This window comes from Petaurus breviceps, unplaced genomic scaffold (assembly GCF_028583685.1).
Source record: "Petaurus breviceps papuanus isolate PSGF00001 unplaced genomic scaffold, PetGlider_PUasm1.0 582, whole genome shotgun sequence".
Lineage (NCBI taxonomy): Eukaryota > Metazoa > Chordata > Mammalia > Diprotodontia > Petauridae > Petaurus > Petaurus breviceps.
In genome coordinates, this window is record NW_027186390.1 from 14,816,327 (window position 1) to 14,833,663 (window position 17,337).

The following is a 17,337-nucleotide window of genomic DNA, read 5'->3' on the forward strand; positions in this document are numbered from 1 at the left end:
CTGCTTTTACTTAGAATTCTAGTATAGATTATCATGTGTTAGATCTAAACAAGATACTCCCAACCATCACCACCAACCCCCTCAAATATAAAATGAATGACAACTATAAGTTTTTAAGGTGTATCATGATGTGTAAAGATTTTTGTAGTCCTTCATGAATCATATGTATTCTAATAATGGTAATATAATCATGTCATCACATTACCAAAGAGATCTGAAAATACTTGCCAGGATAATCATATAGACAATGCTTCTTTCATATGGCTGATGCTTATGCCTGGGGTGTTTCCCAGCTATCTTGACCAATAGCAATTGTTTTTGGTTTTTTCTTTTGACATTGTTGGCACCGTCCTTTAAGTCTGTGTCTGAAGAATTCATGTTGATATTGTGGGAAACAACCCAGTCCTTAGATGTTAATTGGACAGAGATTTTCCATGACCTTGTTGGTACTCCAAATATTTGTAGACAATACACAAACTTATTCTCCGTGTTCTCTGCTGCCTCCTCCTTTTTTGTCACCCTCACTGTGGTTTTCATAGCTGAGAACCTTGCCTCATGTTTAATTGAGAAGATTGCAGTCATTAGTCAAGAGTTCTCTTCACCCTCCTCGTCTCCAATCACTCACATACCTCCTACCACTTCTCCTCGTCTCACAAGATAATGTAGCCCTCTCCCTTGCCAAGGTATACTAAGCTCAGCATCTCCAAAACTGAACTCATTATCTTTGCCCCAACCCCTCTTACTGTCAGGGGTACCACTGTCTTCCTAGTCAATTCAAGGCTTAGATATCATCCTCAACTCCTCATGTCTCTCACTTCTCATATCCAATCACTTTACAAGTCTTGTCATTTCTACTCTTCTAACATCTCTTGCATTTTAGACTTAACATCATGCCCATGAGTCAAGGACATTCACACAACATCCCCCTTTCGTATGTTGTCTTTGCCCACATGATTATAAGCTCCTTGAAGACAGGGGACTATCTTTTTTTACTTGTATTTGTATCCTTTGTGTTTAACACAGTGGCTGGCATATAGTAAACACTTAATAAATGCTTGTTGCCTCAATAAATTCTTTTTGTATATGTTATGTTGTTTCTCTCCTGACACTGCTACCACCCTGGTACAGGTCCTCATCACTCAATCCCTGGACTACTACAAAAGCCTGCTGCTAGATCCCCCTACCTCAGATCTTTCCCACTCAGCTGTCAAACTGATCTTCCCAAAGTACACATCTGACCATGGTACCCTCTTACTGAGTCAACTCTAGCGGCTCCTTATTGCATCCAGAACTAAATATAAAATCTTCTGTTTTATTTTTTTAAAGCCTTCTATAACCTGGCCCCTTTCTACCTTCCTCTGCTCTGTGTACTCTGGTCCAGTGGCACTGACTTCCTTGCTAGTCCTTGCACATGCCACTCCATCTTCCGACTCAGGGCATTTTCACTGGCTATCCCCCATTCCTGGAACTCTCTCCCTCTTCATCTCCATCTATCAGATTCCCTGGTTTCCTTCAAGTCTCAGCTAAAGTCCCACCATCTAAAAGAAGCTTTTCCCAGTCCTCCATAATCTAAGTATCTTTTTTCTAATTTTATCTCCAATTTACCCTGTATATATCCTGTTTTTGGATAGCTGTTTACATGTTGTCACCCCCATAAAACTATGAGCTTCTGGAGATCAGGAAGTGTCTCTTCTTCCTTCCCCCCCACCCTTTTTTTGTATCTACAACACTTAGCACAGTCCCTGACACATAAAAGGGATTTAATAAGTGTTTATTGATTGATTGATCATACCAGTGAAATCACAGATCCAGTTATACCCCTATCCCAGATCCCAGAGACCTCTCTACAAAAAAAGTTCATACATCAATTAATAAGTCTACATTAAGTACTTGACTGTATGTGAGGTACTGTGCTAGGTTCCATGGACATAAAAGACAGAAGTAAAAACAAACTCTGCCCCCAAGAAGTTTAGAGTCTTACAGGGGAGATAACAACAATAGTAATATAGATATAGACATATACATGCATATGTATATAGAAAGACAGATAGAAACAGAGGGCAGGGGGGTATTTTATAAAATATATACTAGGTAATATGTGGTAAGAGAGGTACATAGAGGACATAAGGAAAGGCTTTGATAACTTTAGTATGTGTTTAAAAGGAATAGCAAGTTGTATTTAATAGATTTGCAGTTTCATGTGTAATCATCTTTTTTTAAATTATACTATGTTATGGAAAAGTTTGTTTTATTCCACAAATTAAAAACTATAAATAAAAGAAAGGCCTCTGGATTCTGAGAGATGGAAAAGAGGCAGGAATATGTTATAAGTATGGGGGACAACCAGTATAAAAGGGAGGAATAATGAATCTCACGAATGAGGAATAGTAAGAAATATTCCATAGTGTGCCTGGAGAGTAGTAATGAATAATAAGTCTGGAAAGATAAGATATGGCTATTGTGAAGGGCTTTAAAAATCAAACAGAGGAGTTTATATGTTTATATTTGATCTTAGAGGTAATAAGGAGCTACAGAGTTTACTGAACAGTGGGGTAACATGGTCAGATTTATGTCTTAGGAATATGATTGGCAGCTTATTGGAGGAAGGAGAGACTTGAAAGCAAAGAGATCAATTTGGAGGTTAGCAAAATAGTTTAGGCCAAAGGGTGAGAAAAGGCTTAAACTAGGGTAAGTAAGGGACTGTGAATAGAGAGAAGGAGACATGTGGGAAAAGAAATAATAATGTTTTGCGAGAGATGGGATACGTGGGGTGAATAAGAGTGAGGAATCAAGGATAATGCCAAGTTTTCAAACTTGGGTGACAAAGACAAGGATGATGCCCTTGACAAAAATAAGGAAACTTAGAAGAAAGATAATGAGTTCTCTTTTGGGCAGGTTGAATTTGCAATGTTTCTGGGACATCCAATTCAAAATATCTAATAGTCACTTGACAATATGGGATTAGACCTCAGGAATTAAGAGACTAAGGACTAAAATATAGATCTGGGAATCATCATCATAGAGCTGCTAATTAATAAAACCTACAAAAGTTGGTGAAGTCACCAAGAAAACATAAAAAGAGAAGAAAAGAGGAACCACGGTTAGAAGTGTTCTCAATAATGATTCAATAAAGGAGATTAATATGGAACTATCTAAGAGTCAGGAAGAAAACCAAGGGAGAACAGTGTTAGGAAAACCAGAAGAGGGAAGAGTATGTCAGAGAGCAACATGGTCAACAAATTTCAAATGTTTCAAAGAAGTGAACTGAGAAAAAACCACTAGACAGGCAATTAGAAAATCCTTGGTGACTTTGGAGAAGGCTGTTTCAATAAAATGATGTGATTGGGAGTCAGATTACAGATCTGCTCTAAGTATAGATAGCTTTTCCAAGGAATTTGACTGATAAAGATGAGAGAAACACAAGACAATAAATTGCAAACAGGGTAGAGCCTAATGGTCTTTTTCAGGCTTGAAAGGACTTGGGTGTGTTTATACACAGCAGGGAAGGCAGTATTAGAGACTAGTACCAGTCTCCTTTGAGATAACTATTCATTGGGGAGTTTTCTTTATATCAAACACATTTTCTTCTCTGTAATCTCCACCTAGTGCTCCTACTTTTGCCCTCTCTGTCCTAGCAGAACAAGGATAATCCTGCTTCCAGATAAGGGCCCTTTAAACTCCCAAAGACTGCTCTTCTATGCCCTCTTTTCTTCTCCAGAGTGAATGTCTCCAGTTCTTGGAGGCTGTTCATCATCCTGCTTGAGCTCCTTGGGACTCTCTCCAGTTTATCAATGTCAATGAATTGAACTTTTTCAGAGATACTTTTATGAGTCTTCGGAAGTCATTATCGTGCACATATTTAACATTCACTCTCCAATGCAGGTGCAGCTATATGATTGATAATGTGATTCTGCTGATCAATGGTGTGCTACAAAAGAAATCTGTCAAAGAAATTCTTAAGAAGTGTCACCCCCTGGGCAGTTTTATGGAAATGGAAGCTGTCAACATTGTAGAGACACCCTCAGATCTGTTCGATGCTGTTCTGGTTGAAACACCTTTGGGTATGCAAGTGTATACAATTCTTGACTCATCAATAGATTTTCTCAATAAATACAGAGATAACATCATTGAAATCCATGCCTTACTTTTATATTTGATGTGTTATATTTTTGTTTATTTTTATTACATTTTTATATATTTGATTTTATATTTGATTAGTTAATGAATTAGACTGCATGGCAAGTGAATTATAGAACTTTCCATTTTTAGGGAGGACGGTGACAGGTTTTTTAACCTTTAATTATAGCTTTATGCCTATAAAAGCCACATAACAACTAATTTCACTTTAAGTATATATGTTAAATATATATAAGTATATATGTATATGCCTTTTTGAATGAGAGCTTCCAGAACTTCTGAAAAATTTCCTGAAAGGGTATTTTTGTCATGTTTTATACTGGATTATAATTAATGTTGCTAACAGCAGTTTTAACCAGTTGAATGCTAAGGAGATGCTTTTGTAAGTATTATCCATTTAATATTTGTTAGGAAAAGTGAACAGTGATAGTTTACTTTGAAGATCATTTATCCAGGTGGCCAGTTTTTATTACAAAAACTAAAAGACAATTAACCCCCACTTGATTTCATAATGCACTATAGATGCACCTATACACCTTTAGTGCCCCATCCTTCCTCCTAATTAGACTCATGGTCTTGGAGCCAAAAGCAATATTCAAGAAGATAAAAGCCTTTTCAATAGCCTTATAAGAGCCTTGTCTTCTCCTTCCCCAAAAGCACAAGATAGACATAAATTGTATCCTTTTATTTCTATAGTCATCCAATGTAGGTTTTGCTTGAAAACCTCTAGGTACAGTGCTTTCCACTTTGGTATAGTTCTAATTGTAGGGAAAATTTTTTCTTACATTAAATTCAAATCTATAACTTCTGTCTATTGTCCCTAGTTCTGCCCTTGGGGCTAAGGCCAAATTTAATTCCTTTTCCATAAGACAGTTCATGTCTCCATTCATCTCTTCTCTGGGTTAAACACTTCTAGTTCCCTCAAACCATCCTTGTGTCATGCTCTCCAGGCCTTTAATCACCCTAGTCACCCTATTTTGCATGTACTCTAGCTTGACTTGGAGACATGGGCACAGCAGCTAGGGGCTAGAGTGTAAGGCCTGAAGTTAGGAAGACTCTTCTTCCTGAGTTAAAATTTGGCCTTAGATACTTATTAGCTGTGTGACCCTGGACAAGCCAACTGTTTGCCTCAGTTTCCTCATATGTAAAATGAACTGGAAAAGGAAATGGCAAACCACTCCAATATCTTTGCCAAGAAAGCTTGAAATGGGGTCATGAAGAATCAGACACAACTGAAATAGCAAGCCATTTTATGATGGATAAGAAAAGAGTTGACAAACCTTTTAGGTGCCTGCTTTCCTTAAAAATAGCCTAACTTGAGTTGGAGGAAGGCACTCACTGAGGCAGCTGGAGGTTTTCGGCCCAAGGCCCCTTAAAGGGACTTTAGCCCTCAGTGACTGTCCCCGCGCCTGACCCACTGTCACTCACCTACCTACTCCTCCACCCACTCACCCCCTCCCAGCGGTGGCAACGGCATCGGCAACAGCGCCACCTCCTCCTCTCACCCTGAGCATAGCAGCCAAGGATGATAAACACCCAGGACAGTAATATTTTACCTTTGAGTAACCGTCCCCAGCTTCAGTGCTGCAGGCACATTGTTCCAGGGCCTCTGTGGTGCTCCCGATGCCTCTCACCCACTGTCGAAGATCCCCGGTGCATGAGGGGGCGACAGGGATCCTCTCTCAGCTCTAATGTATAAGGATGAGAAGCTCACTGTGACCCAGGACCTCCTGGTACACGATGGGAAGCCTCACATTGTCCACTTCCTGTATAAGGTCACTGAGGTGAAGGTCTCTTCCTGGGATGCAGTCCTGTCCAGCCAGAGCCTGTTTGTGGAAATCCCAGATGGATTATTAGCCAATGGGAGCAAAGAAGGATTGTTAGCACTGCTGGAGTTTGCTGAAGAGAAGATGAAAGTCAACTATGTCTTCATCTGCTTCAGGAAGGGCCGGGAGGACAGAGCTCTGCTTCTGAAGATCTTCAGCTTTCTGGGCTTTCAGATTGTGCATCCAGGCCATCCTTGTGTGCCCTCGAGGCCAGACATGATGTTCATGGTTTACCTCCTGGACCAGAACTCATCTGACAAGGACTAGATGCAATGGAGGAGGCCACTTTGACCAAGAGCCACAGCAGGGGACTGGGGAACGGACAGGCAGCCCTGGGGTGGAGGGGGGTCCATGCTGCCAAGGGAAGGACGCTGTAGGGCTCAAGGTGAGGGTCTCTTAATTGTGTTCTCGGAGTTGACTCATTGAAATGTGTTTTCCATAAAGAACCGTATAAACATATTATCCACGTGTAATCACCAATAGTAAATGAAGATGTTTATGAACTGGCATTAGAAGCTTTTTAAACTGCATTATGTGGTGTACCCTAGCCTAGGAGACAGCATTGCCTGTAGCAAGGGGCTGTCCAGGCACAGGGGCAAGCACATGGAGGGCTGGTGGACATCACTGTGAGGCTCTAGTTCCCCTGCTTTTGGTCTTTTCTTGTTTTAAACATTTGTGTATCTTCCTTTGCTTAGCCCATCACTTTTGGGGCCCCTTGGAGGATGTCCCCCTGATAGATCCCTTGAGATGTAGCTAAGTATTTTTTAATGACACTTGATTACAGTCCTCCTCTTCATATGCTGTATACATTTGCCTTGGAGTAAGAAACACCAGTCTCTGGTGTAACCCTGTACAGTTTAGTGCTATCCTGGCTTTTGGTTAAGCAGTCTTAGTCTGTTCAGTGTTACCACTGCATTCGATAAAGGGGCATTCAAGTTCCCTTCCACCACCAGGACTTATATTTAGGGCCCAGCCTTCTTGGCTCTCAGTTTTTCTGTCAGCAACAGGGGTTTCCACTCCTGGCCGCTGGCCTGGGATCCCAACGTTTCCTTTCCAGGCTTAGAGAGCTAAGAAAGCAACTCATAGCCTGGGAGTAGGGAAAAACTATTCATTGGGTCTGGGTGATACTGCAGATGAAGTGACAGAGTTCTATGCCCCATTCCCCAGAGCAAAGCTAGACTATAGTAATCTGCCCTACTCAATCTGGGAAAGGTGGGAGGTAGAAGGGAGTAAGTGGCAGAAGTGGCCTGAACCCTTGTTTTCACTTAACAGCTTGTTTCTTGGGGAGAAGGGGAGGGAGGAGGCGAGCAGGGCGCTGGTCTGACCCATCCAAGCTGGTGAACTGGGTTGGTCCTTTTGTGGTAAGAATGTGTTGTGTTATTGTGTCAATAAACTGGTTTAAAGTTGAAAAAAAAATAGCCTAACTTTCCCCTCTCACAGAAGCCAAGGTTGGGAAAGGACAGGCGACAATGGTTAGTCTTTAAATCTTTGTTCTAGCCAGAGTGAGGAGCATTTAAAAAGAGACAAAGCTCTTGTCTCCACTTGTCAAACTGCACCCTACCCCGATATGGTCTTGAATCTCATTAGTGTTTCTTGAATAGAATACCAAACCTAAAGTCAGAAAGACCGGAGTTCAAATCCAACCTCAGACACTTACTAGTTGTGTGATCCTATTTATTTTATTTTATTTTTTTTAAATAACCTTTATGTGCCTCAGTTTCCTCATCCGTAAAATGGGAGTAATAATGGCACCTACTACCCAGGGTTATTGTGAGGATCAAATAAGATAATTACAAAGCACTTAGCACAGTGCCTGATGCATAGCAAGCACTATATAAGTGTTAGCTATTTTTATTAATTATTATTCTATACATTATTAATTAATTATACACTGTATTCTAGAAAGATACTGAATATAAAGATTGGAATAGGGACTGGACCTATAATTTCATTGCTATAAAAGACTGTGAGGAAACTTCTGTTAATACAGGCCTTTTCATTGCAATTTATACTCTTTGCCTAGAACAACAATAAGTGACTTACAAAACATCAAATACCCAGTATTTATCAGATTTGAGTCTAGGTTTTCCTAGTTTTGAGGCCACATCTTCTCTGATCATACCACACTGTAGTATGTAGAGTATATAACATTCATAAAGAATAGTTATAGGAATTGCAAGACATGGTTTCTGATCTGTGATTGCAGAATAAAACATGCCTTAGAAATTAAATAATATTCAAAGAAAGTATAATTATCAAATGAGTACATAGATTATAAAAGCTTTAGAACTTCAGAGAAGGAAGGGAATTACTATGGGTTGAAGTGATTAGGGAAAGCCTCTTGGGAGAGAAGGAATAACATATATAATAAAATACCTACTATGTGCCACACACTGTGCTAAATGTTTATTACAAATAGCTCATTTGATCCTTAGAAGAACTATGAGAAATAGGTGCTGTTATGACACCCATTTTACCATCAAGGAAAGTGAGGCAGTCAGAGGGTAAGTGATTTGCCTAGTGTTACATAGCTAGTCAGCATCCAAGGACACATTTGGACTCAGGGCTTCTTGACCCTATTCACTGTGCCACCTCATGCCTCATGGAGAAGTGGGACTTAAGCTAGGCCTTGAAGAAATGGGTATGATTTTGCAGAAACAGCACTGAATAAGGAGCCAGAAAACCTAAGTTCCAATTCTGGCTTTGCCAGCAGATATCCTTAAGCCATCTCTTGGCCTCACCTTCATCTATCAAATAAGAACACTGCACTAAGTGACCTCTAACATCCCTTTCGGCTCTAAAGATTTATTGATTTGTGACTATTGCTCCAGGAAGGACTAAAGCATTCCAGGTAAAACTCAGCATGAGCAAAAGGCCTAGAATTAGGTTCAGAAGTCAGTGAGGTATGTTGAGATAATACCAGCAATAAGTCAATAGCAGTCACATTTATAGTTATAAGCACGGCCAAATGTGTAGCATGAATTAATTTGGTGACCATCTCTGTTTTCAGCTCCTTTCTTTCAAGACTGCATGTCTGAAAATACCCTTAATGAAGTGAATATTGAAATAATGCGTAATAAACTCTACAAGGTAAATACTTCTATGAAATACTGTATTTTATAGCAGAAAATACCTCAAACTAGAGAACAAAAAATTGTTTTATAGTAAGGTATAAAGAGAAAAGTTGCCATGCTCCTAAGTCAATTCCCACAACCACATAACGCCATGCTCCTTTATGCCACATTTGCATGGTATAAACCACAAACCCCATTTAATTCAAGAAGTATTAAGTGTTGACATAAATATGTTCATGCCACTATTCTAGATTGTTGAATGATTCAAATAAATCATAAAACATGGTCTCTTGCTTTCAAAATGCTTATCAGTTTGAATCACCTTGCTTACCCATTCACACAGTTTTCACTTGCTAACAACATATGGCATCCTGAGGTGGCATTGCTGGAAATCCATGACTAACAGTCCTTCAGGGCTCACCTTGTGCCATATTCCATAGGAAACACATACTCACCCTCCCAAATTCTCCTCCTCACCCCACCCCCAATGCTTTATGTATATTTTATATTTAGTTTTCTTTATGTGTGTTTTCTCCCAATATATTATAGGCTCCTATAATTTTTGCCTTTATACTCCAGGAAAGGCAGCATGATATATTGACTAGAGGTAACTTTGAGGACAGGAAGACCTGGGGTTGTCCTAGTTCTGACACATACTGACTGTCTGACCTTAAGCAAATCATTAAACCTAACCTTTAGGCAACTCTTTAAGACCAAGTTGAAAAGAAGGTGCCAACCTATACTGATAGCCGTTTCCTTGTCTGAGAGTTCCCTATATCAACAAAATTACAAGTCTAGTCCCTTTATTATCAAATTAAGAATAGCATTTATTATAGGATCAGCAAAAGATATTTTGTCTTGTCCACTCAATAAGAATTATGGCTCCCTCACACCACAATTTAATACTTTTCACAATAAATACCTCAAAATGCAGGGAGATGTGCATACAGTCCCTTGACTTTCTGGAAGTCTGAGTACCTGCTTTTCCCCTGATGACTTTCCTCTCTCCAAAGGTACTTAAAGGAAGCGTTACAGAGGCCATAGTTCCCATTGGAATAGTTTCCTAATTGTGATTGGAAACATTCTCTATTTGTCTCTGCCAGGTACATAGGATACATCAGATATAATCAATATATGGTCAGGTCAAATCAACTTGTTCAGCTCTATGAACCCTGCAGGAGAGATTTCAACTTCCTTGGGGTGACAAATGTTTACCTAGGAGAACGTGAAATATTCACAATACCGCTAAGTGCTAATTAGTGTGACATGGATGATGACTATAGATTTTGCTTAGTTCTGCTGTCTCTTTGCTATTGTCTTTACATTGCGTGAGTTCATACTATTTTTTTAATCAGATCATAATCTATATAATATTTCCCAGGGAAAAAGGATGCAATTCCCATTATAACATTTAGTAACTCATAGTAAGTTGATCATTCAACCTGTTTAAAGGAAAATATATTTATTTTATTGTCTTACAATTTTTTTTAAAGTCATACCTTGAGGCTTTCTACAAATTCTGCAAAGAACATGGTGATGTCACAGCAGAAATAATGTGCCCTATTCTTGAGGTAAGAAAGAGGTCATTTAAAAAAAACTGCCAAATGTGTCTAAGTCATTTTTCAGTTATTTTTCAGTATTTTTCTTACCTACCCATCTGGGTGATTCTTTTTTCTGTAATTTAAGCCAACACTAGGCAAAGCTGTTTGTATATGTAGAATAAAACAGGATAATATAGTAGAAAAGTCACTGGAAAGTTTTCCCTCCTTTTTTCCTTCCTTCTTTCCTTCCTTCCTCATAATACCTTATTATAGACCTTGATTTACCTCATTGCATAATTGCCTTGTTATATCAGAATATAATAAAATTATTCTTTTGGGAATACCTATCTTAAGCATTTCCTCCCTCACCCTTTTTCTTCTTGCCTTCCTATGTGTGTACATATCTATATATGATATACATGTGTATGTATATATTCTCTATACATAAATATGATGATTTATTTGACTGGGATTCACATGCATATATACATATATACAAATGTATATGTCTCATGCATTTTCTAATAGGTATGTATCTATATACATACATATGTATGTATCTATATATATGTATGTATGTATCTATATACATGTAGAAATAGATATGTGAATCCAATGATAGGATTTTACATTTCTGTTAAATTTCTCCTTGTTAATCTTAGTCCATAATTTTAGCCCATCCAAATCTGATTCCTGATTCTGTCGTTAATATGTTAGTTTTACCAAATACTTAACTATCTTTAGAACTCTGGAGAAGTCACTCTATCTCTGTCCCTCAACTAACTCATCTGTAAAAGACAGTTTATTATATCTTACCTACCTCATAGAATTGATATAAGTATTAAACATGATAGTGTATTGATAAACACTACATATACTGAAGTTCAAATACTATGATACTATACAGTTCAGCTCTGACATGTTCTGTTTTACATTTAAAGCCCTTTGCAACCTGGCCTCTTCTCACCTTTCCAGTCTTCTTTCACTTCCCTCCATGCACTCCATGAGCCAGCCACTTTGTCCTACCCAATGTTCCTTAAGAACAACACTCAATTTCCCATCTTTTCATGAGCTGTTCCCCCTGCCTGGAATGCTCCACCCTCTCACATCCACATCCTTGCTTCCTTGGCTTCCTTCAAGACTCAATTCAAATCCCACTTTTTGCAGGAGGTCTTTTTTAGTCTCCCTTACCTCATCCCCCAACATACACACCATCAGAACCTTTCCTCTGAGATCATCTTCCATTTATACTGTGTAAATCTCATGTGTACATAAGTTTTTGCTTGTTATCTCTTATTATAAAGTGAGTTTGTTGAAGATAGGGACTGGAGTTTTGCCTTTGCATCCTTAAGCACTTGGCATAGTGCCTGGCATATAGAAAGTGGTTAATAAATGCATATTAACTGAATGACTATTGTCTCATTTAAACAATAAATAAGTATGCAAGGTTGCCAACATGTATAACTAGAAATAAATTAGTTGATATAGCATCCAATAAACTGAACTAGTGTTAATACCAAACAAATTTTATATTACAAGATTTCCACAATAGTAACTTTGATTTAAACAAGTGTTTTAATATGCAAGGATAAGGTCAAGTTTATGTTAGGCAAGTACCTTCAAGCATACTGTGCTGTTTGCCCCGAAATAACCTCTTTTCTACTGTTTGGATTGTCCACGTGATTTATAAGGAAACATAGTGATAAAACAAACACATGGTTTGTGGAGACATGTTTAATTTATCTCCATTAGATTATGTTGCTAACAATAATAAGGCCAAGGTCCTGGGATGGACCTAGTTATTTTTGCTTTGTTCTATGATCATAGACCTCACCCTTCTATTTCTAGTATATATATATACCCTTAAACAGTTACAAGGGGTCATGGCATGAGGGCAGAGCTCCATCCACACAAATTGATAATGACTACATGAAAATAATTGATTCATGAGTTAGGAACCTTGTCTTCATAAATGTAGAACAGTTTGCTGCTACAGCCTCAGAATCACTTAGGTCAGTGATTTTAAGAAACACTATTTCTAAGTGGAAAGATGCTCTCAGGGAAGAATAATATCAACAGCTTCATGCAGGCTTGTGGGGGATATCCATGGTGCCCCCATTCTCCCTCCTTAACCCCATTAAATTTTAGAGTGTTAAAGAACACTGGGTATCATTTAATGAAGAGACATCAAACTTGTGCCCAGCCTCCCAAGCACTGCCCAAACCAGATAAAAATGCAATTGATTAACAGTGAAATATTTAACAAAATAAATGAAAATACAACACAGATATTGTCAATCTGTGGCTTTCTAAATCAATATGAAGCCCCAGTGATTCTTTTCTATTTGAATTTGTTACGACTGACCCTAGTGCATATGCATCATTTGGCTATCAGCCTGCCCTAGATTTTTCCCAAACTCACAATTATCTAGTTCCTTCCTTTATATTCCTCAGCAATCCCCAATAGAAAACTAATGACAGCACATCATTCTCATCCACTAGAGTCAGCCAATGCTCCTGAGGAGGCAACTCCTGATTCATGGGGTTTTCATGATTTCATGAAAGCTATCAATGAGCTGCTTCAATAATCCCATGAATCGGCAGTCATGTCTAATTCATCAATTATTTTATTATGTACAGGGAGCTGAGCTAGACACATACCAAAACAGAACCAGAAGCTCCTGTAAGGAACTTAGGATCTTACTTTTATACAAAAACCTATTGACAGGGCTTTTCCTAAGCAATCTGTCAGGAAACAGTAAGAATTTGTAGTATACTCAACTTTATGGGAGTTTCAAAAGTAACTGAAGAATCATAAAATTTCAGGACTGAAAGGGACCTTAGAAATTGCCTTGTAAGAGGTGGCTAGGTGGCACAGTGAGTAAAGCGCTGGCCCCAGAGTCAGGAGGGCCCAAGTTCAGTTCCAGCCTCAGACACTTAACATCCACACAAAAAAACTAGCCGTGTAACCTTGGGCAAATTACTTAACCCCAACTGCCCTCCAAAAGGCAAAAAAAAGAAAAGAACTTGCCTTGTTCTATCCCTTTACTTTGCAAAGGAGAAAAGGAAGTTGAGGTCTAGAGAGGGGAAGTGACTTCCTCAAGGTCACCATGAAATCAGTGACAGAGCTAGGATTAGAACCTGGATCTCCTGGGGAATTAGTCTAGGATTCTTTTTCGTTCTGCCAGAAAATAACATGGGAAATTTATCTGAGAACTTAATAGTGTATGGAAAAACCTGTAGTGGAAGAGAGTGGAAACAAATTGCAAATTACAATGTTGGGGGAGTGGGGAGACAACCAGAGACAAAGAGAGAGATTGGTATTGAGAGCTGATATAGTGAAATGCATCACCTGCATTTATTCTCCATGCTTGTTCTCCCAACACAGGGCAGTTGCTTTGGGAAGGAAAGGGAAGAGAAGAAGCATTTTTGTAAGTGCCAGGCACTGCATGAAGCACTTTATAAAATATTTTCTCATCCCATTTTATACTTGAGGAAACCAAGGCAGACAGAGATTAAGTGACTTGCACAAGGGTCACATGGTAAATATCTAAGCCCAAATATAAACTCATATAGCCATTGTACCATCTTGCTACTTTGGTACAGAAAAAGTTTAAAAGAATTCATAATAATGATAGCTACTATTATAGTTAGCATGTATATAGTGCTTTAAGGTTTGCAAAGTGTTAAGATGTGGCTACATCTTATTCAGATGCAGATCAGGAAAGGTAATCAGATTGTTTCAGAAATGGATTTGCCTCATTTTAATCCCGACATCTGCCAAAGTATTTAGCAGATGATTAGCTCTCTCTGTAATCTTGTGTTTTATAAATTCAGTTTGAGGCTGACAGACGTGCCTTTATCATCACACTTAATTCCTTTGGCACGGAGTTGAGCAAAGAAGACCGAGAGACACTGTATCCAACCTGTGGTAAACTGTATCCAGAAGGATTGCGCCTGCTGGCCAGAGTAGAAGATTATGAGCAAATGAAGAATGTGGCTGAAAACTATGTAGTAAGTAAGAATGGGCCTTTCTACCCTCATTTCCCCAGAGTGGGATGCATTATTCTCATTAATTATTGCTTTAAAACATATTCATGTGTATTGGGAACTGATGAATAGTACATCCGGATGGTTGACTGATACAATTGCCCATTTGGAAGAGACTGGAAAGCCAGCTTCCAGCGTAGAATGGCTTGGGGAGATTTGGAGCATGCAGATTTTCTGTAGCTTTCAGGCAGCTATGTGTGGCATATGTTCCATTCTCAAATCTTCTGATGGCTTGCTCTTTTGGCCTTTCAAAACTCATGAGGTCTTAGTCATTTCTTTTCTCCTTTGCCTAAAATGAAAAAACAAATGCTGAGATGAATGCTGAGCCCACATTCATGATACACATGCTAGTCTTGGATAGGCAAGGTCTGAGACTTCTATCCTCACAGCCCTATCTTTCTTCTCTCACTGGAACTCAGCCATATGGGAAGAAGTCGGACCAAGAGGCCTGACTATGGTTTATGAGTGCCTTTTTGAATGCCTCCAGTCCCAGTTAAGAGAGCTAATCAAAGATGCTCCTCTTCATTATATGGTTAGTGGACCAGAATGCTTATCCATGCTCTGAAGTCCTCTCTGTGCATGCTCATAAGTACTGGACTCACTGGCCATTCCTCTATCGTACATGAAACATTCTTGTCCTAAGCTACAGCAATCACAGTCTTCAATCTTTTTAGGGAAACCAAGAGTAGTCAGAGCTACCTGTGCTGTTGCATGGTAGAATGTAAGATTCTTGAGGGCATAAGCTGTCACTATTTGTATGTCATTACCTAGCACATTGTCTGGCCCATTGTAATCATTTAAGAGTGTATGTAAAACTATATGGTGAGATAAACAATGGAAACAAGTAACTAATTGTAGCACTAAAAATACTGTTTATCGGCTGTTTCTTTAGGAACAATACCCAGCATCTTTCCAAAGAAATGCTTCAAAAGTATTTCTACTCCAAAACTAATGATTTTTAACCGAGTGTTTATCTCCTCAAAATTAAAGATTGTTTTATAAAGAAATTTCCCAATGGGTAGCCAAAATACTTTGGGTATGTGATAGGTTTATATGGATCTCCTTGGTCTGGGTAGGTTCTCTGCTAGTTACAAGTATAGAACATAACTCTCCCTTCCTTCCTCTAGTGAATTATTTTTGTCCATGCCATTCCATAAATCATCCATGTACAATTCACTTGGGAGTCTACCTTTTTAAGAAGTCCTCACCAATATTTCTGTTTTTGCTTTTTAAGGAGTACAAGCCCTTATTTGAAGCTGTTGGTGATGGCCCTGAAGGAAAGTCATTGGAAGATGTATTTTATGAACGTGAGGTGAGAAACTATATATCAAAAGTTATCCTAATCTAACTCAGGGCTTTTAAACCTATATATTTTAACTTGAGGACCATCTGTTTTACTTTTTCAGCATCACACTCTTCGGTTATCATCAATTTAAATGCACATGGGCAAAAAATATGTATATTTTGTGTCCAATTTATCTCTTAGTATGTTGTGACTGCACAGTTTTCCCCATAAGGGTTGATATTCTTTATTCTTCTTTCCCTTTCCCAGGTAAAACTGAATGTACTGACCTTCAACAGGCAATTCCACTATGGAGTGTTTTATGCTTACATAAAACTGAAGGAGCAAGAGATGAGAAATATTGTGTGGATTGCTGAGTGTATTTCACAAAGACATCGAACAAAAATTAACAATTATATTCCAATTTTATAATTCAATGGGAGAAACAAGGTTAGAAAATCAGCAAAGACAAATGTGCTCTTGTGGAAAATGATAAAAGGGTGTTTTGCTATATACTGTGGATTGCACAAAATTAAACAAAACCTCATCTTATCATGTCTCAGATCTGTTATTAAATATTATAAATTAACACCACAATAATAGGTCAATTATTTCTTTTTCTAACAGAATTAAATCATTATTTTTACATTTATAGCTCATGGTTCAATAAGTACTAAGTACCTAATTTTAAATTATTCTAAAATCAATTGTAATTTCTTATGCTTGTTTTGTATTCTAAAAGTCTTCCCCCACCCGCATCCCTGCCCTAGTTATCCATAGCAAGAACTTTCATCCTGACTCTCCCCCTCCCTTCCCACCACCCTACCCCCCAGGTCTCTGGGTATTCAGTTTTTCTGTACAACTTAGAATTTAATTTTGCTTTAATGAAAGCATGTTAATATTTGTTAAGTCTTTTCAACCCAGATCTCACCAGTGTGAGTGCATATACCAGCTACCAATGCAAATGTCACCCTTCCTTATTCTTGTCTAGGTTTTTCCATAAATTCCCCATAGATAATCTTGCAAGGAGACAAGATAAGAGAAGGAAGACAGCAACAACAAGAACATACTCTTCCTCATGAATAACATCAGTATAAAACTCAAACTGTCTATCTGTTGATTCTTATTCTCACTACATAATTGAAGCACTTCCTTTTTTCACATCTGTCATTGATAATGTGTTATTTTTATCCTGCTATTAAAAAATATTATTCATATATTGAGAAAAATGTATCTTTGACTCAAGAAAGAAAACAAAAGACTAATTGTATTGCACCATTCCTTCAGCAGAATAAATCACTGAACCATAATTCTGCATTGCAGGGTTTCCCTGTGAATTATTTTGTACATTGGTATAAAATCCTATGAAAAGGGAAAGCAATTTTGGGGTAAAAGGATCATCTTTTTTAATGGTGAAAGAGGTTATCC

General features: G+C 38.3%; 2 protein-coding genes and 1 pseudogene across 3 annotated transcripts in view; 2 read left to right on the top strand and 1 right to left on the bottom strand.

Moving 5' to 3' along the window:
* Positions 1-16,995, top strand: part of ATP6V0D2 (ATPase H+ transporting V0 subunit d2) — a 34,422-nt gene extending 17,427 nt beyond the window's left edge. Inside the window, exons 3-8 of the mRNA XM_069103609.1 lie at positions 3,883-4,061; positions 8,974-9,053; positions 10,531-10,608; positions 14,415-14,591; positions 15,862-15,939; positions 16,180-16,995. Of these exons, the coding sequence (XP_068959710.1) occupies positions 3,883-4,061; positions 8,974-9,053; positions 10,531-10,608; positions 14,415-14,591; positions 15,862-15,939; positions 16,180-16,341 (754 nt within the window). The 3' untranslated portion in view covers positions 16,342-16,995. The remainder of the gene's footprint in view (positions 1-3,882; positions 4,062-8,973; positions 9,054-10,530; positions 10,609-14,414; positions 14,592-15,861; positions 15,940-16,179) is intronic.
* PSKH2 (protein serine kinase H2) overlaps positions 1-17,337 on the bottom strand; it is a 203,473-nt gene that overhangs the window by 94,092 nt on the left and 92,044 nt on the right. Inside the window, exon 2 of one of the 2 annotated variants that reach the window (XR_011171441.1) lies at positions 14,695-14,916. The exons of the other annotated variant lie outside the window; for it this stretch is intronic. The gene's annotated coding sequence lies outside the window, so the exon portion shown is untranslated. Of the gene's footprint in view, positions 1-14,694; positions 14,917-17,337 lie in introns of those variants that run through there. 2 annotated transcript variants of the gene reach the window in all.
* Positions 5,629-7,333, top strand: LOC138173571 (ornithine decarboxylase antizyme 2 pseudogene; annotated as a pseudogene).